This window comes from Watersipora subatra, chromosome 1, assembly GCF_963576615.1.
Source record: "Watersipora subatra chromosome 1, tzWatSuba1.1, whole genome shotgun sequence".
Lineage (NCBI taxonomy): Eukaryota > Metazoa > Bryozoa > Gymnolaemata > Cheilostomatida > Watersiporidae > Watersipora > Watersipora subatra.
The window spans coordinates 74,925,480-74,953,467 of record NC_088708.1 but is presented as its reverse complement, the minus strand read 5'-3'; the positions used below and the strand labels follow the sequence as shown (position 1 = coordinate 74,953,467).

At 35.5% G+C, this 27,988-nt stretch overlaps 2 protein-coding genes across 3 annotated transcripts; one reads left to right on the top strand and one right to left on the bottom strand.

Annotated features, from left to right (window-relative positions):
- Nucleotides 1-11: 11 nt before the first annotated feature.
- Nucleotides 12-25,810, top strand: LOC137385578 (dehydrogenase/reductase SDR family member 1-like). Of its 2 annotated transcripts, none has more exons than XM_068072066.1 (8): nt 12-117; nt 1,568-1,770; nt 2,747-2,841; nt 4,284-4,416; nt 4,517-4,642; nt 6,575-6,647; nt 7,637-7,717; nt 25,600-25,810. In XM_068072066.1, the coding sequence occupies exons 1-8, from the start codon at nt 12-14 to the stop codon at nt 25,623-25,625; spliced, it is 843 nt and encodes a 280-aa protein (XP_067928167.1). In that variant the 3' UTR covers nt 25,626-25,810. The 2 variants fall into 2 exon arrangements, with proteins under 2 accessions (XP_067928167.1, XP_067928166.1); XM_068072065.1 differs by lacking the exon at nt 25,600-25,810 and adding an exon at nt 8,737-9,001.
- On the bottom strand, nt 21,499-27,689 carry LOC137385579 (dehydrogenase/reductase SDR family member 1-like). Its single transcript, XM_068072067.1, has 8 exons — nt 27,556-27,689; nt 26,537-26,739; nt 25,952-26,046; nt 24,831-24,963; nt 24,471-24,596; nt 24,031-24,103; nt 23,817-23,897; nt 21,499-22,149 (listed from the first exon to the last, which is right to left on the bottom strand). The coding sequence occupies exons 1-8, from the start codon at nt 27,659-27,661 to the stop codon at nt 22,016-22,018; spliced, it is 951 nt and encodes a 316-aa protein (XP_067928168.1). The 5' UTR covers nt 27,662-27,689; the 3' UTR covers nt 21,499-22,015.
- Between the last annotated feature and the right edge of the window lie 299 nt (nt 27,690-27,988).

Genomic DNA, 27,988 nt, shown 5'->3' with positions numbered 1-27,988 from the left:
CCCTTTTAGTTATGGCTTTATCCGGTAAGATCTGTTTGGTCACTGGTGCGAGTCGCGGCATAGGGAAAGGCATTGCAGTGCAACTTGGTGAAGCCGGAGCAACTGTATACATAACGGGTACATTCTTATCTGAAGTTGTCGCTTTTAGTTGTCACTTGTTGTCTTTGTAATGTGTGTATTTAATGTAATTCTCATTATAGGGCAAGGCCATTTTTGGCCTGATTGTGACACGAGGGACATTTGAATGCTTCCTCGCATACTTTACAGCCTAGATGTGAACTTTTGCTGTCATTTATGATGTTTTAGGCAGCACTTGACACCAACTATCTTTAGATGAAATTTCATCTTTGTCATGCAATGGATTGAAGAATTATTTAACATTAAAGGTAGCATTACGCGCAGGACCATAATTTGACGTGAAAAACTACTCTGTGATCAATTGCAAAAAACCTTCTCAAGTTTGACATTGTTGTTTGTCAAGCTTATATACTTTTATTTTATTTGAAGAATTTTTTCTTTCTTTTATTATAAAAACAGTAGGTAGAGAATTTACTCTAAGGTAAAAATAAACAATCACTCAGAGATTAGACTACAATGAGCTAATCACCTGTCTCAGACTATAGTATGAGATTAGACTACAATGAGCTAATCACCTCTGTCAGACTATAGTATGAGATTATAGGCCATTATACTACAATGAGCTAATTACCTCTCTGTCAATATAATCTGCATCAGACTGTTACCTTTGTACATGCATGTTGCGCAACCGTTGAATAGCTAATGTTGCATTGCGCAATAGTTAAATTGCTGACGTAGTATTGCGCAATCCATGGTTGAGTCATACTATTTCTTTATTAACACAGTTCACTTACTCAGTTATTACACAATATTCTATTTTTAGCAACTGACTAATAATGCTGTTTTTTCTGGAAATTACTGGAATAATGTTTTTAGTATATAAAGACGGACATGCTGCTGGCTATTCATTCATTATTCATTTGCAATAAAGGCAACATTTAGTGAAAAGTTTGAATCTTCTCTCAATAGACCCCCACAAGGGGTCGTATATAAGAACTCGGGGTGCCACCACATCTACTGTGTGACACTCTCTCAGACTATAGTATGAGATTAGACTACAATGAGCTAATCACCTGTCTCAGACTATAGTATGAGATTATACTACAATGAGCTAATCACCTGTCTCAGACTACAGTATGAGATTAGACTACAATGAGCTAATCACCTGTCTCAGACTGCAGTATGAGATTATAGGCCATTATACTACAATGAGCTAATCATCTCTCTCAGACTATAGTATGAGCTTATAAACTATCCTTCATCGATGGTGGCTCAAAGGTTTTTAAGATTTGTTTAAATTTTGTGTTTTACGTAAAAGATTTTTGTTTTAAAGCAAAAGATTCGTCAGAAAAAATTTATGCCAGTGTTTTGTATTTGTTTGATTACATCTCAAGTTTTTGTTCACAAAAGTATAACTTCAGTTCATCACTAGGATATTTCCAAAGTTTGACTATTCATGTGAACGTTATGGTTTACTGACTGATATCAGGTAGATCATCGTCGCCTGAAGCCGCTGTCATAGGAGGATCTCTTAAAGAGACAGCAGATGAGATCACCGCTAAAGGAGGAACAGGCATAGCTGTTATCTGTGACCATGCTGAAGATGAACAAGTTAAACAACTCTTTGAAAGGATCGAGCATGATCATGGCCGTCTCGATGTACTTGTTAACAATGCTTATTCCGCAGTTACTGTGAGTAGCACATTAGTAAGAACTTGTTTACTAGTCTATGTCTATAGTTTATAGGGAGTACATGACTGCTCAGTGTTCAGATGTCATACAGTACAGCTTTTATCTAGTGACTCTCTCTCGCAGTTGGTCAATTTGAAAATGATTGTCTTATGGTTTGGGTTTTATCGGCAACCTATGCAGCTCTGTTTTCCACCTTCCCTTACCATCTGTTTGTGTCTAGTTCCCCTAACTTCATGTTATGCTCAGCTACATCTTTGTATCGTAACCTGGGTCTGCCCTGATTCTTCCATCCTTCCTAGAGTGATTATTGATTTGTGCCATTTCCATAAAACTGCATGCAAATGTATTAAGGGACAGTAGCTTTTCCATTACTAGAGTCCCTTTCTCAGCGGTACAGAGATGTAATCCAGCGCGCAGGAACAGGTCCAGACGTACTGGCATCTTTAGTTTGCTGCAGCAGCTATCTGGAGGATGAGTTTATTTATCTAGTCTATAAAATAAAAGGGTCTAATACTCTATATTCTGAGTCTATAAAATAAAAGGGTCTAATACTCTATATTCCGAGTCTATAAAATAAAAGGGTCTAATACTCTATATTCCAAGTCTATGTAATAACAGGATGCTAATGCTCTCTATCCATCCCCAGCTTCACGTGTGGCCATTGCCCATCTTCTGGGACTCTTTAGTCAGGCTCTTTCTTGGCTATTTTACTTCATTCCAACATGATGCCCACATTCACTTCCCCTGCTTAGAGCTGATGTTGCCAGTTTAGTCGCCAGCAATCCAATCCATGATGCAGGTTGTATCGGTCTTCATGGTTATTTGATAGCGGGTACAAGTACCTGACCCGTTGTCTAGTGACTATTCATTTTGTATTAACAAGTAGTGGCAGGAACAGATATTTGTCAGAACTGAGGGAGGGCCTGTCTTACATAGACCGTTTATCACTGTTTATTATTTCTTTTTATGTTTTTAGGCAATAGTAAAGGAAACTGCACGAGGTCATAAGTTTTGGCAGCATGAAGGGGAACCTGGAGAATTCTGGGATATTGTCAACTTAGTTGGTTTAAGGTGATTCTCTAATATGCTTGTGTTGAATTTACTATCGCATGCTTGCTGTTTTGTTTTATGATCTTATAAAAGGTTTACTGTTTCACCATAGCAATTTTTGTAAAATATAAAGCAGTGCAATTGTTGATAAGCTAATCGCGATTGACTAGATGCTGCTGCAGGTAAAACTACCTCTCAGAATTGTTTAGTGTTTCTATGATTGCGTGGGCAATAACTACCTGCAACATAGGTTCTGTAACTACAGCACCTATAGTGTGAATTCGATTAGTTCAAACCAGTAAACATTTAATTTGATAGTAGTTCATATACTAACACTAGCTGTGCTACCCAGCGTTACCCGGGTATTAAAAGTCAACTTATAAACATTGAGAGGTAATGAAAGTTGCCTGCCACTTGTTATTAGCCTGGCACATTGCCAATGGATAATTTTAGTAAGCTTACTAATAAGACCTATCGCTTCTTAGGACGTTACATCAGGACCGAAAGCGTAGCGTATTTGCTCCCATATAGCAACATATAATATCGCCTAGCGAATCTATCAAGCTCGTGTGGCTAAATTGGTAGGGTGTTGGACTGGTGAATGGGAGGTTCCGAAATCAAATCTACTGCAATATGGATTCTTTGTTCCAAGATTTTAATAGTTATAGCTGGACATATACAACTACGCAGGACGAACTTTGAGAAATATAAATTTAGGACATCTTGATGTAAACATCCCATTAACAGTATGAGCCAGAGACGAATCTCTATTTCCTAATCTTTGCTATAATAAGATTCATGTTGGTTCGTCCGTCTGAAGCCACGGCTGGATGCTGGGAAAAAGATTGCTTCAAACAAGATTCAAACTCGTACATTTGGCTTAGCAGCCGGCGCACTACCATCTGTGCCACATGACCACCTACTCTATTTGGAATAATTGTGAAGGTAGTTTTCACCCATGATTTTCTCTCACGGCGCACCGGGCTGATAAAAGATATTGCTATTACACTGTAAATGCATATATCTTCAATGGGTTGAATACAACATTTAAAATCAAGGTTGGAAACTTGTTAGTCGTCTAGAGCTGTATGTATTTCTTTAATGTTCTACTCCTCTCCTCTTTATACAGCATCCATTGAAATACCATTTTTATCCTAGCACTCGCAATTATGAGAGTGTGTATGTTGTGACAGACTCCTTCAAAACATGCTTTATAGATCTCATCTGTCACTACAATTTTGTTAGTAACACGATATAAAGATGGTGTCAAAATGTTATTTCTCAAAATTATTTTCAATACAGTTACAGCAAAACTGTTGAAGGAGTTCCTTTTGAAAAATGTTATAAAAGTATGTGATCATTGTTTCATCAAACAGATAAACAAGAAAACCGTTTCTACCAGCATGATTATATTGCTAAGGATAGCTGGTCTCGTGCTCTCGTACTACGAACTTGATTTTCAGGAACCACTACATTTGCTCTGCATATGCTGCAAAGATGATGGTTGAAGTGAATCAAGGCCTGATTGTCAATGTGTCATCATTTGGAGGCACCATTTATCTATTCAACACAGCTTATGGTGTTGGTAAAGCCGCCGTGAGTCTTCTTCGTTTACATTGTTTTGTGTGTTCTGATAGCGTTCATTGTCCATATATATTTTAGGCTACTACCTGTTTGTGTTGTTTGTGTTTTACAGGTTGATAGGATGTCATCTGACATGGCTCACGAATTGCGCGAATTTAACGTGGCTTGCGTGACCGTGTATCCAGGAGCTGTTCTCACTGAGACCATTAACCACACGCTGAAACAAGAAAAAAATGAGGTAACAATGTTACCCTTTACCTGTAACGATTATTTTTATGCTACGCTCTGGCTGTCATTGCTTGCTTCAAAGTATAATCTATAAGGAGGAACAACTCTCAAAATCTCTTTCCATTATTTCTTTTGTCATTGTGGTGCTGTTTGAAGTTTCCACAATTATCAGTCTTGTTCATGACCAGAGCTTTCATTTTTGGTTGCTGAAATCTTATTAAACTATTTCATTAGACAAACCTTTCAGCACAAACTCAGTTGGTAAATAAATCAGTTACAGCAATTTTAAAGTCAAAGATTTGTTTGGTATTTGTCATCTTCACACTAAGCGCCAGTAAAAATTCATAAGTGCACTGTCTGCATAATGAACACCATATACAGCAAATCCTTCTGTAAGAGCTTCTTGTTGTGGTACAGTGTTTTAGCAACCACCTTCATTATTTTAAGTTGGCGAAACATATAAATTTTACAAACCTTTTTATTACGGCTTGTCATAGCCAAATTTAGATTTGTCTCCCTTAGTCTATCATTTAGTTTCCACTGCTACTGACTATGCGTTCATATTTCTATGCAAGCAATACTTTAAATAAACGTACATGTATAGAGTAAACGCAGCTTCAAGTTGGGGGATTCTGTGTTCTGTATTTTATTTTGTAACTTTTGTAAAAACAAAGTTTTTAATTTTTAATCAGATAGCCCGTAGCACACTACGTGTTACACCGCTTTCACAACAACGATTTATGAGCATTGTGGGTAATCGTCCTTTACGCATACGATGGTACGTTCTCGAGTTTCTCATCAGCTAGATTCATGGTGCATTTACCAATTGAGTCTTGTTCACAGTCGGCCTGATTTTTCACATTAAATCAGCCATAAGTAACGCGTGGAGCTCTGGCAGTCCATTATTATGTCGCTCGCCTCACACGAGAGTTCTTTAATATCATGAAACATCACTCTTGTTATAGTCAAGATTATTCTGCAAAGTCAGAAGTTAGTCGATTACTTATAGTTATAAAACTCTGATTATCTTGTAATCTTGAAACCTTGACACTGAAGGAATAATATGGTAGGTGGTAATTGAAGTGCTTCATAAATTATTGCTCTGTACGGGACTCGAACTCATGACATTCAGCGTATTAGACTGACACTCTATTAACTAGAACTTAATGGAGAAACATGACTGGGGCGGGGAAACAAAGAGACAGTTAACGTTACATATTGCTATGTAATGCTACATACAGTCTTAAGCTGATCACTATCAGGATATCAGGAAGCACTTATTAGCGGTCATCTGTAGAAGGAGGGACATTGGACACAAGATGATCAATTTGATCATTTCTATTACCGTGTAGCTTCACAGTGCAACTACCACGAAGCTTCGGTAGTCACGACATCGTGAAGTAGAAGGGATCACTGTATATACTCTGTAGATATATAGAACTGGCAATCATTATTAGCTCAGCTCTTTGCTGTTTATGTAGAGATTTGTTAAGCATTGTGTTTGTTTACATATGATACAGATGGATTTAAAAAAATATTTCTCTGTGCTGTCAAATCGTCACTCATGGCTACTGGAGTAGAATTAATGGTACGAGTGATCGGACTCAATGTGAAACGCCATTGCGTGAGTGTGCTGGCAAATTGCCAGGGAAACTCCTGACCGTTTGCTAGCAAAATTTGATGCAATGTTTTATCGTCTGAGCAGACACTGCAGCTTTTGCGTTTTTTATTACCGGCTAAGTAGATAGTCAAAAAGAATGATTATAAAGGTTTTTTAACACCAACAATATTAGATAATTGCACTGTACATACAAATCAACTGTTTCCATTAAATATCTCAATGAACATGACTTCCGGTAGCGGCATTTTTATAGTGGGAAAAGTTTCTAGGTTTGTGTATCTGGTTATGAATCCCTTTGATGCAGCATTTTGGTTGTTGTAGTTTCTTCACAGAACCTTTGAGGATGGCGAATCACCAGAGTATTCTGGCAAAGCAGTGGTTGGCTTAGCTTGTGGTAAGACTTGAATTGATATAGCTGAGCCGAGAGAGCCACTCTTGTTAGGACTCACGAGTATTCTGGCGTTCACAGAGTAGTTAGTATTAAAATAGTGGATAACTAAGATCTGTGTGTGTAACTGTGCAAAGAGTCGAAACTTAATACACAACTGCTTCTCTATGGTATTGATTTGCAACCAGAGTTGAACTACCTTGACTGGGTTAGGGACCCATGTAGCTCAGCATGCATTGCTGGAGAGGATATGACCTTGGTGGGGCAAGAGCAGTCAATTGAACTAAAACAAGATCATAATTCAAAGCTAAACTTTGGTGATCTTGGACAGTTCTAGTTTTCTGTTGTCAAGGAGTTTCCCATTCTGTCTAACAAAGCCATGTTGATATTGCATCTATTTTCAACCACATATGTGAGTGAGCTGAGCTTCTCAGGCTTGACTGCACCCAAAACTAAAAACAGAGAGATGCTGAGGGCTGTTGAGCTAGAGCTTCGTGTGTGTCTTCCTCGCATTGCTGCAAATGTATCTATATTATGTTCATCAACGCATGTCCAGGTTTCACACTAAGCTATAGTATAAATAACTTGTCAACTCTATGAGTTACTGCGTTAGAGCGTCATTCGATGTAATTTCGCTTGGTGGTGTGCCACAGGATTGTGTTAATGTAAAAAATGTGCCAATGCTCAAAAAAATTGAAAATATTTGTTTTATGGGATTATAAGTATGCCATTTTTTGGTAAACAGGTGAAAATGTAGAAATATATTCCGTAGTAGATTGAACCCAGACAAATCTGTGATACCAAGTTGCATTGCCAATGCCTTTATCTCGTGACAGGATATGACTGACACGAAGGATTTATCATGCTATTTAAATTATTTACCATGTGGTTTGGTAATATTAAACTATTTACCATGTGGTTTGGTAATATTAAAGCAGTTTTGTGTCAAAGACAAATGGAACTTTAAACATTTTTTGTGCATCTTGAATTTGTAGACAAAAACATACTGGCAAAGAGTGGGAAGGTGTTGCTTGTTGCAGACTTAGCAAGACAGTATGGCTTTACGGATGTCAATGGTAGGTATTCCTAATTACATAACTATTACATAACTATTTGTTTCTTTAGCAGTTCAGCTTAAAGTGAACACTTGAAAGTTCTTATCGTGTGTTATTATTGCCCATCATATTTCCACATACCATCATATTTCCTTCCACATAACATCATATTTCCACATACCATCATATTTACTTCCACACACCATCATATTTACTTCCACACGCCATCATCTTTTCACACACTATCATATTTGAATATGTTATAGAGAAAGCTGTGTGTGCTGATATGCAGCTCAAATTCTCTGAGAACATTTCAATGCTGCTGCGCATACGCAGCGGTGTTCTTTGCTTTTGAAAATGTTACTTCCTTAAATTTGTGGCATATTTTGCTGAAAATAAAAAGCATTAAATTCTTTACAAGCTGTGATGATTTTGACTCGGGAAGACAACATTTGTTGCAGCTCACAAGCTGTAAACAATTGCTGCCTTTACAAGTCGGTCGGCAGCTGTTTAAGTCCGGCAGACGGAAAGTCAAACACTAAAGAAAAGTTTTGCATACTTGGCCCAGTATCAATATTATAATGAGCAAAGTCTGACAACAGCATTAGAATTTATGAGCTCTGTGAGGTGATGTGAAGACAAGTTTGTGTTGAGTCAGATATCATTTCAGACTGCATCGTACGTGCAAGTTCAAAGCATAATTCAAGGTTACTTAATAGATTAATAAAATCTGGTCTCCAATCAATGAACGGTTGTTGCAGGCTTCAGGGCTTCAAAAGTAGTAATTAATTTTAAAGAAAGATAACTTTACCAGTTCAAAATTAATAATAGTAGGTCAAAGTGAGGGAAAAATATCACAGAACAGGTGGAGTTATCCGACCTTCAATCACTGTTTTATGTCTTTTCTATAATCGAAGTTGATTTTAGCTTGTACATGTTTTTGCCAAAAAGGAATCTGCGGCCTAAGACGAACGCAAATAAATATTAGCTACCTACAACCTCAACTTTGAAATTGATCTTCACTTGTTTCTATGTTGCAGGACGTCAGCGTCCATCCGCTTTCCAGTTAAACTCATTACTTGCAAGAGCTGGTTATTCAGGATTGGCGTCAATAGTTCCTGATTTTGTCAGACTCCCATCTTTTCTTATTGCCATGAGATCATCCAAATTTTAACTATAAATTGTGTTACATTGTGTCCTCAAATTGATTATATGTTACAAACAATCAGCTTAAATAATCTGTGCTTAATTATTATTTGTATCAACCTATTTTATAATTTTGTATATTACAAATAAAAAAGCAACATCCGACTTCAACGTGATTCTACAGGTGATTTACTATCACACCAAGTTTACTACGACAAGATGTGGAGAAAAGGGGTGTGGAAATTGTTTCAAGTTAGTAACTAGTAAATGCTATATAATATATAAGCAGTCAGACCTACAGTCAACAGTCCTCTACATATTCAAACATTCGAAGTGATACTATAACTAGTCTGAAATGACTAATTACAGGACTCAAGTTAGGAAAATAACAACTCAAGGTAACCTATTTTAATTGTGCTTATCTATAAAAATAGTAGTTATATATAAAAATTGTTTCCTCATCCCGGTTAACCCATATGGGTGGTAATTTCTGCTCTAACTTGGGTCTCCTACCAGAGACCTGGAAGTTTGAGCACTCGTCTCAAGATCTTGGCTGTTTTCAATAGCACACTTTTTTGCAACTCGCCTGAGTTGATTGCTGTCGGTATCTGAGCAAGCCACATTTGATGCAACGGTGTTATTGCGCCCAGTGCCCCAATGACTACTGGAATTACAGCTTTTCTTACATTCCAGCATTTTTCAATATCTTCTCCAAGAGAGATATTTCTTTACCTTTTCTTTTTCTTTGCTGTCTATATTGTAGTCATTGGGTCCTTGTCCACCACCACTATATCTGGTTGGTTTGCTAGGACATGCTTGTCAGTCCGGATGTAGAAGTCCCAGAGGATCTTAGCGCAGTCATTCTCATTGACCTTACCAGGAGCTTCCCACCAGTGTTGTGGTTTATTAAGGCCATACTCATCACATAGACTTCTATACACAACACCTGCGACATGATTATGCCTCTCAGCGTATGCGTTTCCTGCTAGCTGCTTGCATCCACTGATGATGTGCTGGATGGTCTCAGGTGCATCTTTGCACAGTCTGCATCTAGGATCGTCTCTAGTGTGATAGATTTTTGTTGGAGTTGCCTAGTTGGGAGCACTTGCTTCTGGGCTGCCATGAGTAGCGACTCTGTATTGGCCGTTAGGTTTTTTTGGTTCAGCCACATATATGTCTGGCGAAGATCGCCAACCTTAGATACAGTATTTGTCGGTGGTAAGCACCATGAATAGGTTTCATGTGCCTGTCAATTTCCTCATCATCAGGGCGAAGCTCCATTCTCAGAGCAGCCGATTGAAATTCAGCTAGCAACTTATCTGAAGTGGCCATGGAGGCTGATAGGCTTTGATGCTTTGTTCTTTCACTGTCTGCTGTACACTTTTAAGTCCCCTACCGCCATCGTTCCTATCGAGATACAATCTAGTAGTATCAGATTTTGGGTTGAGTGCTGCATGCATGGTCAGCAGTTTACGAGTTGCTATATCTGTTTCCTTGATGGCTTCCCCAGTCCACTTTATTATGCCTGCTAGATATCTTATTACTGGCAGTATTAAGATATCCAGCGGATAATCTACTGGATATATATATATATATCCATTGTATAACTTTTGAACTCGAAACTTTTGAACAGCTAAGATCTTGAGGGGAGTGCTCAAACCCCAGGTCTTTGGTAGGAGACCCGAGTTAGAGCAGAAATTACCACCCATATGGGTTAACCGGCGTGAGGAAACAATTATATATATATATACAGTATATGTGGGCCTTCATGTATTGTATATGAATGTATGTATATATGTAGATATATATACATGTATATATATACATGTATATATGTACATGTGCACATGTATGTATATGTATGTATATATATATATGTACATGATGTGCACATGTACATATATATATACATACATATATACATGTATGTATATATACATATACACATGTGCAGCTAGACATATATACATGTATATATATACTAGCTGTGCCACCCGGCGTTGCCCGGGTAATAAAAATCAGCTTATAAACAATGAGAAGTAATGAGAGTTGCCTGCCATTTGCTATTAGCCTGGAACAATGCCAATGGAAAATTTGAGTACGCTTACTAATGAGAGCTATTCGTCTCAGTGGCGTAACGCAATCACTCTGTGTAGTACGCAAAGCCATTGGGTATTTGCTTCTATATAGCAACATATATCGGCTAGCGAAGAAATCAATCTCTGTGGCCTAATTGGTACAGCGTCGTACATGTACTGGCGAATAGGTGGGTCCGTGATCAAATCTTCTTTGGTAGGATTCTTTATTTCAAGATTTTAACAGTTATAGCCGGAATTCAGACCGACATACTTTGAGAAATATATACAATACAATGTATATATGAATATACATGCATATGTATATATACAGTCATACCTCAACATAAAAAGCTAAATGCGTTCTAGAACTGAGCTCGTATGTCGATTTACTAGTATCTCAAGGCATTATTTTCTATATCAAATAGCTAAGTAGGGATTAGTTCATTACCATATTATGAAAAACCACCTAAAGAGGGTGGATATTATGAGGGAAAAATGCTGAATGTTTTTAATTATCTTATTAATTATATTTTATTACCTACAATAATAATGTAACAAATGCCCATTTAATTATTATGATCTGCAATAAAATGTAACACCACTACGTACACTACTGAATGGAGTTTTTACCACCTCAGACTCCCATTATCCCTACGTTATGGATAATGGCAGTCTGAAAAACTTGAGAGCAACACGTTTGATGCACTAAACTTTTGTGACCCTACGTAAGAGAAACCTTAAACCTAAATTAAATGAACTTAGCTTACTAAACATATGCTTGAAGCTAAGTTTTAATTTTTGAATAAACTTAGTTTAATTTTGTTGTCATGTTTTTTTAGTATCAGATTTTGGTTATGCACTTTTGTCTCATGTTCACTATAAATTTTAGACAACCTGTTAAAAACGTTTTCCAAACTGAATCGAAAATAAAGATCGAGCGATGCTGTTCTCGAAAGCAGCCTTTCGCATACTTGGCCATAATAGTGTGGTAGCCATCGAGAACCGGCTCATATTTTTGTATCTCAAACATTACTCTTTATCTCAAGGAAAAAACTTGCTAGAAAGTCAGCTCGTATCTTGAGTTTGTATGTAGCTGGATACGCTATTTTTGTGTAGCATTTTTACTTCTGTTTAATTCATACTGTACAGGCTGCTGTGATTGCTACAAATCGATTCTGATTGCAATAGTCTTGTTTGCCATGTGATAGCCATGTTGCCATCTTTCTTCATGTATAGGCGCATATTTTTCTTTAGGTATGGCTTCATGTGAAATATTAGGTGCATTGTCAAGCGTGAAGCCATGAAAGATTGGCAGGTGTAATAAATATGTGAACAATTTATTTCTTAGTTTAGCCAGTTGGACAGCCCAGTGTATTGGTATACGTAGTGTATTGAGTAAATGCCTGAGTTCAAATCCAGTGAGCAGCAGATTTTTCATTCCTAAAACTTTATTGCTATAGCTGGACATACGGACAGACAGGCGGACAGAAAACATTGAGAAATATGTATATACATGTAGATTGAGAAGTCAGTGGATTGTTGTAGTTATTTAGCATGGCTCATTATTTGTTTTGCTTTTTGCTTATTCCTATTATTAGTCTTATAAAAATCATTTAAGCACGCGTGAACACATTACAAAAAATTTTTTATTTTTGTTTCATCCTAATTTGTCTCTACATTTTAATTTTTGCAGAGAAAATGAAAGCTAACAACAATTTATTTCTACCAAACATAGGCAAAACTTAAAAATCTGTTTTCAGACCCAAAAGTTCCTATATATTTGCTGTGTTGTTTATATAAACTTACTGGTATGCACTTTTGTTATTTGTGTGCGATTAATGTTGATTACTACTTTTTCCCCATTTATCTGTGCAAAACTCAATAAATATATGCTTAGACATTAGATGTTTGTTTTTTTATCAATTTTTCATCATCTCTGATTCAATGATTTTGCCTTCACATACACCGAGATACAACTTAACTCCTTACTAAGAGCAGTGTGCTTCAGCAGAGTAAATACCGCATGCATATAAACTTACGTATATATATACATGTAAGATATTTTTATGGACCAACACATAAAAAGGAAAAAGAGTGTGTATTTACAGGAAAACTTGAAGAATGAAAAATACATTCACATTTCCTTCTATGAAGAGAAGGATCTATGAAAATACGGACGTCGTATGAAACAACCAGAATGATAAGGCATAAATAGAATAAAATTTAGCAAATAAAATTACCGACAATCTGTAATTTTCACAGAAAGTCAAGTTTTGTCGGGGGCTGTTGAAGTTGCTTTGCAATAAACCTTTTGTAGGAATAGTTAACAGCCTGTTCAGTTAACGGTGTGTTTAGTTAACAATGTGTTCTAGGGTGCAAATCGCGCACTCTCTTATGTTTGCTGCCTCCTAAACTGGCAGGCAGTCCCAAATTTTAGGTATGTGGCTGGTGACATTCCTGTCGATGACCATAAGTTTCTGAGTCAAAGATGTTACGGGTCAGCAGGTTGCTATTACGTTTTCAATTGGGAGAGAAGTTCATTGAAGTAGAAACACCGACCTAAAGGAGAAATATATAATGGGATGACACCAGGAACGTTTAATCTCCCTGATATCCAAATGTTTCTAAAACCAAAAGGTTTGCGATCATAAGTGACTGCTTCTTCTTTGATGGATTCTTCAGGCAGCTCTGATAGGCTTGCCATTGTCGTCACAGGGTATGTGGTCATACGCGATAGAGCAGATTGCATCACTGTAACGATGGGTGAAGAAAGTTGTCCAGATTCTTGTGAACTTGATGTTAACTTTTTGCAAGGCGTTGGTGGAAGTGACCCGGGCTTAGTCCATTCCTCAGACTTGAGCTCACGGAAAAACTCTTTCGTTACCCTGTAAATCAGTACCATATATATTAAACATCCTATACAGTTGCAGAGTATCAATAAAGGTATGACTACACATACATGTACCTCCACACCTACGATTACACCAGCCACACACACCTACACATACAGATGAAATGTCATTGGCATAGCTAACCCATTGGCAAGGAATCCACAACGCTCTGTCAATGGTCATATTGAAACAAACATTTTTGTCTACATCGGTCAAGATAAAACTAGCACAACTGTGATTGGCCAAGTTTGTCAATTATAATGATGTCAATTCAATTTTATTCATTTTCAATGTAAGCAAGCTGCATGCAAGATTGGCATCTGAAATATGATAAAAACAGGGTTTCACACAAATTTTTTGTAGCATGTATTCGTCAGTTCCTATTACAAATAAAAGCTGTTCGAAAATATTTCCAATAATTCTTTTCGTAACTAAATAGGTTAAAAAAAATTTTCCTATCATTTAATTTATGTCATGAACTGGAGTTATTTCGTACTTGGCTGTTTTTGCTTTCATTGTAGCAATTTTTCAAACAAACTATAGCAATACAAATATCTGCGCAAACAACGTTAATGCCATCACAAATATTGGATTTACATTAAATATTCTGACGATAATTAAATGAATGTTTCGGAAAATTCAAGAACTTCACATTATAGAGGCTAACTCTCAATCTATTTGTCTACAAGGCATGCTGTTAAGCAGCGCCAGTGTGTAGCTACGGCGAATATCTTCACAACGGGTCAGCGATACATTTTGTCAGTGCGTGGGGTCGGACGTTGACACTAAGTCAAGGTAATAGTCAAATAACAAATCACAATAGGAATGCTTACAAAGGAATTGGAAAGTATGCCCTTGGATCACCCCATGGAATGTACTCCTCCTCATCACTGTAGTCATCAGAAAATTCGTATGATTGGATTGGACTGTCAGCTCGTGGCGGGTCCTTAATAAATTCCCTCACCTTGACCCGTGAAGCAATGCATACTCTTCTGGTCTTATTGATAGAACCATCACTAAGCTCACTTATCGGCCCTTCCATCCACGGGTCATATGGTGGATTTTTTCCATCATCTTCCATCTCGATATCCTAAATTTAAACAGGAATGCCTATGTTGGCTAATTCTGTCGGCTTGAAGATTTTTGACTGAATGAAATCACAAGAAATAATATGTTTGCACTTACTTTGTATATAGAATAATCAGTGTATGATTCCATGATAAATAGCTGCTATGAGCTCTGCAAATGATTTGCTTTATGCTTTGTAGCGTTTCGGTTACTTTTCGAAGAATTTCGAGTATTGAGTCAACAGCAACTGGTTTGAGCGGTTGTTGACAGGCAAGTGCTCGTCCGTCTGGCTTGAACAATCACAAGCATCAGCACAGAATGTATTAAATACTTGAAATAACATTCTATGTCAGCAAAGTTTGTTTTCTAAAAGTTTTTTATCAGTTTTGACTATATATAGTAATAATTTAATATACTATATATTCCTATAGCAATAATTTAATATACTATATATAGTCATAATTTAATATACTACATATAGCAATCATTACGGCTAATGTACAGGATGTAGAACCACTTAATTGCAGAATGCTGACAAGATTTATAGGATAGTAATTTTGTAAAATGACATTTCGGTTACAACTAAAATTTAGAGAAGTTGTTAAAACCATATTTTAGCTGTCCCTGTAACAGGTTTGTTAGTATGCAAATATAATACATGTATAATGAAAACATGATTTCAAGTTGATAGAAAACAAATGGATAATATTTTCTGCCACCATGTCAAAAGAAGACCAACCAAATTACTCACAAGTTATGTATGAAAATTATTTGAAGTGTGTCGTATTGTTGATTGATAAAATAATCTTTTAATGAATAGACAGTTTAATGAGCGTATGTTTTCACTACATAGTCACAAGAAACAGACTGTTTACTCATAAATTAAGCATTAAATATATAAAATCAAAGCTATACATAAAGCGGAATAAAGCGGAATAAGCATAATAGCACATCTCACTTATTAAAAATTTTGCAAAATCAATTCTTGAATCTGTCGTCAAAAACTTTCACAATATAGTCTCAAAAAATTAAACAAAACTGTTTTAAAAAAATTAATAATACATGTTATCAAATTTGAAGTAACCACCTAACCTAGCTCATAATTTAGGCGTTCAGGACGATGTGAAACCCGGAATGACGCTCTATGTGCGCCGGTTGGTGTAATAATCGGAGTTCCGGATGATGTTTACTCTGGAGCAGCTGCTTCACCAGGTAGTTGAACTGATGACTGTGGACTTGAGACTGGATTTGGTAAAGCGGATAGAGAGTGTCTAATTCTGCATATCAGTCCATTACCAGTACTGATTATATGTGATCTGCCAGGTAGATTGTGTGTAACTGTACCAGGTCTGTCAAAGTCACGTATATATACTAGATTGCCCTGTACTGAGTTTCGAAGGCTCCTTAGCATTGTGGCGACTGTCATAAGAGTTTTTCATCTTGCATGTAGTTTTGTAATCTTGTTCTTTACCAGCGATGAGATGGTGGTCTGATGTGTTGGGCAGGAGAGTGTTTGGATCTGCAGGTAAATCAGACTGGAGTCGTCTACCCATGAGCATCGCTGCTGAAGAGTAACCATTGTGTATCGGAATGTTGCGGTAGGAAAGTAAAGCAAGATACGGGTCAGCAGCTTTCTTGAGATTTTTCAGTGTTTGCACACATCTTCTCTATTAGCCTGAGGATATCGTAGAGAGCAAGTTATACTTTCAAAGCAGTATTCTGCTGTAAACCTCTTGTATTCTTGGCTAGCATAACAAGGTCCATTATCTGACATGACGGTTTCTGGCATTCCGTGTCTGGCGAATATGGATTTCAGTGAATTGATAATAACGGTGCTTGTTATGCTGGAGAGATGAGAGAATTCTATATATCTGGAGTAGTAGTCTAAAACAAGAATGTAGTCTTGATTCTTATAATGGAAGAGATCAGTGGCTACTCGCTGCCACGGTCGGTCTGGAAGCAGTGTTGGTTTGAGAGGCTCACGACGTTCTGGCTGGTGCATCTGGCAGGTTCTGCAGTTTTTCCCCATCTCACCTACTTCTTGCGATATTTCGGGCCACCACACAGGCTGACGAGCTCTTTCTCTACACTTTTATATTCCTAGATGACCTGTGTGAATGCACTGTAGAATTTCAGTTCTCTCACTGATCGGTATCACTATCCTTTGATTGGAGAGCAATAGTTTGTCAACAAGAGTGAAATCATTTTTTTCTTGCCAGTATGGTTTGGTGTAATAATGTTTCGACATTAGAGATAATCTGGCCATTCACAGTTAAGGAATTGTATCACCTGTTGTAGAGTTGTGTCCTCCTGCTGTTTGATTTTGAGCTCATGTAGGCGATGTTCACTGGCAGGAAGTGTTGAGACTGTAGAGATAGCAACAATTTCAATCTCTCCGGCGAGTCGTTTATCTTCAGCATCTGGTTTCGATAGGGGTTGTCAAAAAAGAAGACCAGCTATATTGTTGCATTTTCCAGGGATGCGTGTGACAGTAAATGCGTATTTCAGTGTTCGGAGTCGTTGTCTCTGAATTCTAATTGTAAGATCGTTGATAGCTTTAGAATTGAAGATAGGTACAGTACAAGCAGTTTGTGGTCTGTTTCAATTGTTACATCCGTATGTCCTAGGATTTACATCTCAAACTTACAGAAGGCCCACGCTATTCCTCATATTACAAGCTCAATAGGTGACCATCTGGATTCAGTATCAGTTAGACTTCTTGACTTTGAGGCTGGGAGGCGGTGTGATCCATCTGACTAGGCTTGAAATAGCACACATTCTAATCCTTGAGTTGATGCATCGCTCATAATGATGATAGGTCTCTGCGCATCATACCATCCAAGACAGGGAGCTTTTGAGAGTTCTGACTTGACACCTTACATCCTTACTGCTAACCTGTACGCAAACCAACTCAGCAGCCTCGCTGCTATGTGACGGTCTCTTATGCCCAGACCACTACATGTAGATTTCCTGTCAGCAAAAGGCACGGCAACACAGTAGCTGGGCTTACTTGATCTCCTCACGGAGGCTTCATCCTCAACAACCACTGGTTTACACTTAATTTATATAGCGAGATCTGCTAAATAGTCCTCTGAGTTTTTTTGAAAGCCAGCTTTTGTATTACCGGCTAATCACAGTAAAGCCTCAGATATTCAAATAATGTCCCAAATTGTTGAAGAAGGTAACTAGACTACGCTACATATCAGGAACTGACTCAGTTGATAGCTTATGTAGTTTCACTATTTACACTCTTACCCATTGCAGCATAGGTGTCTGCCTCTCATGAATAAATCTATCTTCTAGAATGAAATAATAGATGTGAAGTTGTAACCTACAACGACTGCTTTGAACAATTCAAAGCGATTACCAGCTTTAGCACTGTACATGAACCCAGTGTCGACTTCATTTGAAAAGACTCTTGAGCTGGCCTAACTGACAGCAAGATTAACTCCCTCTGGAGCTTTCGGTTGCTTCATGTGATAGATCTATATGATATATTGAGATTTGTACATGTGATCTCACGACACAGCTAATAACAATAATATTCATAATTTAAACTGTGTTTGCAGAAAAAATGGTGCCGTTTGATAAGTGAGGGAACTGGTGACTTCCGCTTTTCCCTCGTGCTACTGTTTGCACATGGAGTTTTCATTCATATTTCCTAAACATCCTTAAATCTTACAGTAATCATCTTCGTATAGTTAAAAATCAAGCTCGTACAGTCAGTAATCACGTATATATAGTCAGTAATCATGTATATATAGTTAGTAATCATGTATATATAGTTGGTAATCATGTATATATAGTTAGTAATCATGTATATATAGTTATTAATCATGTATATATAGTTAGTAACCATGTACATATAGTTAATAATCATGTATATATAGTTAGTAATCATGTATATATAATTGGTAATTATGTATATATAGTTAGTAATCATGTATATATAGTTAGTAATCATGAATATATAGTTAGTAATCATGTATATATAGTTAGTAATCATATATATATATAGTTAGTAATCATGTATATATAGTTAGTAATCATGTATATATAGTTAGTAATCATGTATATATAGTTGGTAATCATGTATATATAGTTAGTAATCATGTATATATAGTTGGTAATCATGTATATATAGTTATTAATCATGTATATATAGTTAGTAACCATGTACATATAGTTAGTAATCATGTATATATAGTTAGTAATCATGAATATATAGTTAGTAATCATGTATATATAGTTAGTAATCATATATATATAGTTAGTAATCATGTATATATAGTTAGTAATCATGTATATATAGTTAGTAATCATGTATATATAGTTGGTAATCATGTATATATAGTCAGTAATCATGTATATATAGTTAGCAATCATGTATATATAGTTAGTAATCATGTATATATAGTTGGTAATCATGTATATATAGTTAGTAATCATGTATATATAGTTATTAATCATGTATATATAGTTAGTAACCATGTACATATAGTTAATAATCATGTATATATAGTTAGTAATCATGTATATATAATTGGTAATTATGTATATATAGTTAGTAATCATGTATATATAGTTAGTAATCATGAATATATAGTTAGTAATCATGTATATATAGTTAGTAATCATATATATATAGTTAGTAATCATGTATATATAGTTAGTAATCATGTATATATAGTTAGTAATCATGTATATATAGTTGGTAATCATGTATATATAGTCAGTAATCATGTATATATAGTTAGTAATCATGTATATATAGTTGGTAATCATGTATATATAGTTATTAATCATGTATATATAGTTAGTAACCATGTACATATAGTTAGTAATCATGTATATATAGTTAGTAATCATGAATATATAGTTAGTAATCATGTATATATAATTAGTAATCATATATATATAGTTAGTAATCATGTATATATAGTTAGTAATCATGTATATATAGTTAGTAATCATGTATATATAGTTGGTAATCATGTATATATAGTCAGTAATCATGTATATATAATTAGTGATCATGTATATATAGTTAGTAATCATGTATATATAGTTAGTAATCATGTATATATAGTTGGTAATCATGTATATATAATTAGTAATCATGTATATATAGTCAGTAATCATGTACATATAGTTAGTAATCATGTATATATAGTTAGTAATCATGTATATATAGTTGGTAATCATGTATATATAGTCAGTAATCATGTATATATAGTCAGTAATCATGTATATATAGTTAGTAATCATGTATATATAGTTAGTAATCATGTATATATAGTCAGTAATCACGCTCGCACAGTAAGTAATCATGCGCATATAGTTATTTACTAATTGAATTTCCGGCGTTGTCTTGGTAATAAAAAAGTCTCAGGGCAGAAAATTAATTTTCATTTAACATATAACAGCAGTTACCATTCTAACTTTCAAACTTCATATCAGGAGAAAAATGTTTTGTGCAGTTCAAATTAATAAAAAAAAATAAAACAACTGTTAGGGTTTTTAAAGTTTTTCAAAGAACTTTAACATTGAAATTTTATATAATAAAAAAGTGTTTTGTTGAAGTACATTAAAAAATAAAATTAATCAACTGTAAAGGTATAGCAAGTAATGGCTAAATAAAGCCTGTTTTACTATGACTGCAATGAAAAATTATTTGGTATACAATTATATGATCTGAATTCGTTTCAGTGTTGTAGCAAAAATATCATATAGAGCGGTATAGAAACCCATACTAATTATCTAATGCAAACACCCCCTTATAACGGAATAATGCTGAACTAAAATAACGAGCGATGTATATATATATCGTTCAGGCGTTGTGGAAGGGGCTTCGGTGAACAGCATGTTGATATTTTTGTTATTTCATCGTAATCAGTACACCAACTGCCAAATTTCTTGAGAACTTTTTGTTGAGATCGTATTGTGAAAAAGTTGAAAAAAAGGTGATGCAGTTAGGTGCGCGCGATACGGTTGCAATCTTTGCGAGTTCAAATCTAGTACAAAGCGTGTTTTTCATTCCTAAATTTTAATCGATATAGCTGGATAGACACGAAAGGATGACAGACCTTTGAGATTTATATCTCTTAATTGATATCTTATTTACTAATCATGTACATATAGTTAGTAATCATTTGCTATGGTTAGTAATCATATATCATCACACTATGATTAAAAGCACATTGAACCAGTTATGTAAGATTCCTAGCCATTGTTCCAGTTGGTGTTGGGTTTAAAACAACGCCAGTTGGATATAATCTCTGCAGATTTTGAGTTGTGCTATATTCTGTCTACACATCTCTGGCCTGTCAAACACATTCCAGAATGGCAAAAATACCACCAACTAAAACCTGACACTTCTAAATACTCCACACCTGCGTGTGAACTAGCTTAAAATTTCATTTCAAACCACAATAAACACCCACACCCTGTACTGAAGCCTACCTTTTTCTATATTATTACCACCATTTTAGCATTAAAGAGTTAATCTAGTGTCAGCGGAATGATCAAATTAGCTACTATTGGCAGACTATTGGCTGCCCTTTGCAATTGATTTGCTATTAGACGTGATTCCACCAAAGTCAAACACTACCAATACTGGCCAAGATACATATTTATTGTAAATATAAGCATACTATTGGTTAGTAGAAATGACATGAATGACTCATTACTGGATATACTAAATGTTTCATGAATTTGCAGCTAAGACTAACATCAAGGCGCACCACATTTGATACTAGGTTTAATAATAGGCAGTATCTAACAGTCTAAATACATCAAATAGACCCGTTTCTAAACATATCTACTTTCACATGCGACAATTGCACTGTTAAAGTGAGCAAGAAAGAGTATTTAGATATATGATACATAATACAAATGTACTAGAAAAAAGTGTGTAGTTATTAAAAGTTTGTTACAAAAGGACAGACAGATTATATAATAATACATGACATAAAACTGTTAATTTTGAGATAAGGAACATTGCAAGACTTTCACTCTATTCGATGAGGGTGAAAACAACCTGTATATCAGTTAGAACAATATGGAAGATGCACTGTAGATAGGCATATCCTCATGAGCTGTCTACTGTCTATTACAAACGCGTAAATTCTGACATCCTAGAAATTAGATCCTTGCAAAGCCAAAAGAAAGTTTGGCACGTAAATAAAATTAGGAACCATCGATGACAGCCACTTGTAACCAGCGATTCCTAAAATGACGTTGAGCTGTCGAGGAGACGGTCGCTGACGCCCTACAAGAAAGAGGAGAAGTAACGGAGAGCTATTATACTTGAAATACATAGAATATATCAACAAATGAGGCATACATGTATCTTCTAGTAAACCAAGTAAAAGTAGACAAATCATAAATTATTATTGACTCGAAGAAGAGTCTAATTAAGTGATTAAAAGTGTTATAAAATTCAATATTCACTCATTTCTTAAAATTCAATATTCCCTCATTTCTTAAAATTCCATTTTCACTCATTTCTTAAATGTGGTATTAAACTGTGTTGATGTGAAATAATCTATGAACAACGTGTTAAAAAGCTGTCTCTTATATATACTAGTATGCTGGCAGTACCGTGCACTGTTAGAGATCATCATGTGTAATAACATGTACATAATTATTCCATGATGCAACAAGGTAATTGAGTGGCGCAGATGGTAGTGCGCCCATCTGCAAAACCGAATTCTGAGTTCAATTCATGTGAGACAATTTTTTTTCTTAAAGGATGACTTGCAACAATATTCACATTACAGTTATTTGGTATCAAAAGATTCACCATGTCTTACTCTGCTGTGTTGTATGTAGGTGCAAAATATGTGGAAATGTGATTATAAGCTCTTAAAAGTTCAAAAACGAACACTTAATCGCAGCCATCACGAAAACGCCGTAGATTGAAATCCCTTTCCAAAAGGGCCAAAACTTTTCAAGATGGCTTCTGTTTAAACATTCATGCAACCTTATTCGGCGAAATATTTTCACAAATATACTTCATGCATTCAATAAAACCATGTCTATTGCCCTTACGCATCTATTCCATCATCATTGTAATGCTGTCACTTTTAGCACTGATATCTCAAAACCTACCGTAAAAATTTGTTTAATTTTTTAACTTTAGCTTGAAGGAGTGCATATCATCCTCTGATAAACATGATGAGCCTGTTGGTCACCTGTGATAGTGGAAAAATGCTGCAGAAATTGTTCGCACCGCTTGGCAGGAAGTATGGGTCGCATGATCAGATTATGACTACATGATTAGACCAAGTCGAAACAAAACTGTAAAGTAGCGAGCATCTATATTTGAGAATGGCTTTCCGGTAGAACTCGAAGTGTTTGTCATAAACTAGTGCTACGACACATTTTATATTGAGCCTTTTATTGGCCTTTAATTTCACGTGATCAAAAACAATAACCACAATGTTTGAAATAAAGAGATTCCAATCTACGGCGTTTGCGTGATGGCTGTGATTAACTGCTCGTTTTTAACTTTAAGAGCGTGTAATCACATTTCCACATATTTTGCACCTACAACACAGCAGAGTAAGACATGGTGAATCTTTTGATACCAAATAACTGTAAGGTGAATTTTGTTGCAAGTCAACCTTTAAGGCTCTTAGCCTGGATTCAAACGGACAAACATGGACATGGCTCTTATTATAGCAAAGGTTCACCAGACTTCACACCAGTTGTAGCATTAGGCCTTAGGCGACTAAACAAAGTAGACATGGAAGTTTTGCCTCCAATTATAAACATATCTACAGTCTCAATCAGTTAGCTGGTAATGTATGCGTACCCTTCTGCTTCTTAAAACATTACTAACTAAAAGACCCTTTCTAGTAATTCGCAACAGTTGCTCAACAGGCTATATTGCCAGTTACAAACATGGTTCTATATGAAAATCAAATTACTAACCATCGACATCTGTAAAGCCATACTCCCTAGCCAAATCCGCAGTTATCGTAATCCTCCCACTCTTTGCCATTTTATTCTTGTCTAAATGAGATAAAATATCAGTTCTAGTTTCAACTGATTTTATAAATTTGTTCTATATAAGTGATCAAAGAAATTACATAGTTTAGTGATATTTTTGAGTCATATGTTGAAGGATTTAAAAAAGTACAATTACCACAAGCGAGATTAACAACAGCTCTGCCAGAATATTCCGGTGTTCCTGCCACCTTGAAATTCTCTGTGATGGTCTGCAACATAAGAGCACATATTGTTTGCCAAATTAAAAAAAAAGAACAATTCGGTTTTATTGAGCATGTAATCGGGAGTATATGAAATTAGTTTTACAAACTGCAAAAGAGAGTACATCTAATTGTTTTATCCAATTAGCGCATTTTAATCAATTTAGAATGAAGCTTGCAACAATCAAAAAATATTTTTAATACTTTCATACCCTCTGACTTTAATTTCAAAGTGTCAGAACCTATGATGTACCAACTTGATCTGTAGTGCCAAGTTAATACAGGTATCCAGAGGTATTAGGCATTCAACAATGACAGAATCCATACATATGACATCCATACAGTAAATCCATACAGTATGACCATAGAACTTTACCGGGTTAGATCCTTCTGCAATTATTCGATTGATGCTCTCCGTAAGCACAGCTCCGGGATACAAAGTGATGCAAGCGACGTTGTGTGGCTTCAAATCTTGAGCAGTGAAAGCTGACATTTTATCAACCTATAAAATCGGCACAATATTTAATAATATATATTAATAACATGGCTAATAATTATATATCTTTGTCAATACTACTTTTTTAACAACATATGACCATAAAAAGGAAAAACAGATTACATTCAAATTTGCCTACTATGCGATAATTAGTCAATGCGTTTGAGAGAAGACAACTCTAGCAGTGGTAAACTATTGGGCACATACTAAGTAGATAGCTTTATCTAACAATAAACTTACCGCAGCTTTACCGATACTGAAGACTGGGTTGAACATGTATCTTATCGCTCCAAATGATGATATGTTAACAATTAATCCTTGTTTTGCTTTAACCATCATCTTTGCTGCGTATGCTGAACAAATGTAGTAGTTTCTACAATCCAAATCTCTATTTGATTAGTCAGCAAAAGTTCTGTTGTCCTGCCATAAAATATTCCAAATAAAGAGGCAAAGTTTTTTCAGAGCTACAAGATGGTTTAATCAAGCAGTGCGTGTAACAAATCTCTATTGGTTCTAGTTTAAACGACCTAGCAATATAGACTAGTTTAAACGACCTAGCAATATAGACTAGTTTAAACGACCTAGCAATATAGACTAGTTTAAACGACCTAGCAATATAGACTAGTTTAAACGACCTAGCAATATAGACTAGTTTAAACGACCTAGCAATATAGACTAGTTTAAACGACCTAGCAATATAGACTAGTTTAAACGACCTAGCAATATAGATTAAATTAAACGACCTAGCAATATAGACTAGTTTAAACGACCTAGCAATATAGAATGGGTAGACAATGTAAAAGCATACTCAGTACCTTGACAAGACACTGCTATCTGTCTACTCTTCAAAATATACACATGCCAAATTGTATAACTGCCTCAGACTCTGATGTCAAAATAATAACATTATGGCAATAACATTGCAGCGTTCTATTATAAGTTTCAGCCAACACAGATGCAACATATAAGAAGATGGCTACATTAATGACTAGCTTTATTAAATACACAGAGAGGCTCATGCTGAGAACTTGGTGATGATACACTTTGACGCCTATTAAAGAATCAGCAAGACAAGACTGATAACGATCGCTGACAAGGAGGATGACTAACGACCATGAATGACAAACGCTAGCCAGCACGTTCAGTCATGCCCCCTGATTCCTACATAGACCAGTTACTATATCATGGCTGAATTTATTTTTGCAAATAAAAATTGGTTTCATTTATTATTTTACGATATGCAATCTATGAACTAGAAAACTTAATGATTATTACAAGCAGTAAATGCAGTTGATATCTGAGAGTTGTATAGTATATGCATACACAGTCACGTCTGGTCATGACTATGTATGCATACATACCTTAGTCCCACGCGATTGATCATGTCCCAGAATTCCCCAGGCTCTGCCTCATGCTCCCAAAAACGGTGGCCTAATCTAGATTCCTTTGTAGTAACCTACAAGAAACTAAAATATGAGTAAACACAGTAATATACTTTAGGAATAAGAGTAAATTGTGTCGAGCATTGCTAGCAGTTAATGCATAAACAGTAGACACCCATACAGCTAAATAATCCATTCCATAAACGTTTAAAACGAGGGATTTTACATTATACAAAGTGTGAAACACATGTAAATTGCCTGATTTGTTCCAGGATTTTCGCAAACTCATTTCATAGACTGTTCAAAATGAAAACAACTAAACTTAACTTTTTAATATAATGATAAAATATAATATAAAATTTCTTACATAATATGAAACAAAAACTTTAGATAAATTATTTGTGTTTTGTGCAAATTCTTTAGAAAAATGTTTATGTTATGAGGGTATGCATCTACTGTACTATACGCCACTTATAAGTGGTATAGAATAATATGGACCTGAGTAATAAAACATTTCGCTAGAGAAAATAACAGTCGTGCGGAGAAGCAACTGTTTCAACTCACAGAAATCCCAGAAAATGCATTGTTAACAAGTACATCGAGACGGCCATGATCATGCTCGATTTTTTCAAAGAGTTGTTTAACTTGTTCATCTTCAGCATGGTCACAGATAACAGCTATGCCTGTTCCTCCTCTAGCGGTGATCTCATCTGCTGTCTCTTTAAGAGATCCACCTAAGACAGCGGCTTCAGGCGATGATGATCTACCTGACATCAGTAAACTGTGACGTTCATATTTCATATATGTTAGTACAGGTAAGAAGAATATCATATTGGAACTCCATACACCCATTTGGGGTATTTGAAATGTCACAAATAGGGCAAACCAAATTTTGACTTGAAAACTTGTTGACATTTACCTGAAAAACATCGACTTTTTTACCTAAAAATAGCTGTTTGACAGTTTTTTGACTTAAAAATCCCCTAACACGTAGATATGCAAAATGCATTAGGTTGCACAGAAATATACTTAGTAACATTCTGATCTGAAAAACGCATGTTTTTAGTGATTATTGTAGAATTACTGGGTGAAAAAGGATGAGTGAATCATGCTGAAACCAAAGCAACAAACGAGCAGAGTAATTAAAAATCACTTCTTAATGAACTAAGAACAAAAAATAAAAACTATAGATGACTTAAATTTGTTATTCTGAAAATTAAATGCTGAAAAACCTGAATTTTTTGTTTTTATTGACATAAAATGCTCAATTTAATCTCAACTAAAGTGACTTGAAAAAGTCATTTTTTACTACAAAACTTTCAACGAAATTGTCAAATATGAGTTTTAAGCAGTAATTGGTATCAAAAAATAAATTTGTTTTTTAGCATTGGGTTGCCTTAGTCATAAGCATTGCAAAAGAAAATATATCTAATATATCTAATTTTAGAGTACGTTATTACATGTATAATTTATTTAAGAAAAAGCTCCGGTTCTTGGGTTGACCATATTGCTAACACGACAAAAAAGTGCCAATTGATAATTTGATGCCGACACATGCCATATTACTGAATTAGAGCATAGACCTGTTATGTATACTGTTGCTCCAGCCTCCCCTAATTGAATAGCAATTCCTTTTCCTATGCCTCTACTTGCGCCAGTGACCAGACAAACCTTACCAGATAGTGCCATCACGAGAAACCCTTTTGTCAAAGCTCCTCTGAAACAAGTGCACAGTTAATTTTAATATAATTTTCATGGACACTGACCTTTATATCTTGAAAGTGCAGAAACTAGGAGTTTTTTAGAAACTACCGCCACCAGTATGCCAAATCTGAAATTTATAGATACAAGGACAAAAAGTGACACAAGTGTTTGTTAAGCTGGGTCAGCTGTGAATTCATGAAGCTTGTTACGTAGTGCTACTGAAGCGCTACCTTGTTGGAATACATTGAAGGGCAACCATTGGTTAACTTTGGTTAGCTTGTAACGTACTAACAATGGGTTGACAATATTAAC

Bases quoted from the DNA above. Each gene is read 5' to 3' on its own strand.
- LOC137385578 (XM_068072065.1), top strand. From the start codon at position 12: ATGGCTTTATCCGGTAAGATCTGTTTGGTCACTGGTGCGAGTCGCGGC. The intron at 4,417-4,516 runs GTGAGTCTTCTT...TGTGTTTTACAG, and splicing joins ATGGTGTTGGTAAAGCCGCC to GTTGATAGGATGTCATCTGA. The intron at 7,718-8,736 runs GTAGGTATTCCT...TCTATGTTGCAG, and splicing joins TGGCTTTACGGATGTCAATG to GACGTCAGCGTCCATCCGCT.
- LOC137385579 (XM_068072067.1), bottom strand. From the start codon at position 27,661: ATGGCACTATCTGGTAAGGTTTGTCTGGTCACTGGCGCAAGTAGAGGC. The intron at 26,047-26,536 runs GTGAGTTGAAAC...AGTTTCTTGTAG, and splicing joins ATGCATTTTCTGGGATTTCT to GTTACTACAAAGGAATCTAG. The intron at 22,150-23,816 runs GTTAGTAATTTG...TCTTTCTTGTAG, and splicing joins TGGCTTTACAGATGTCGATG to GGCGTCAGCGACCGTCTCCT.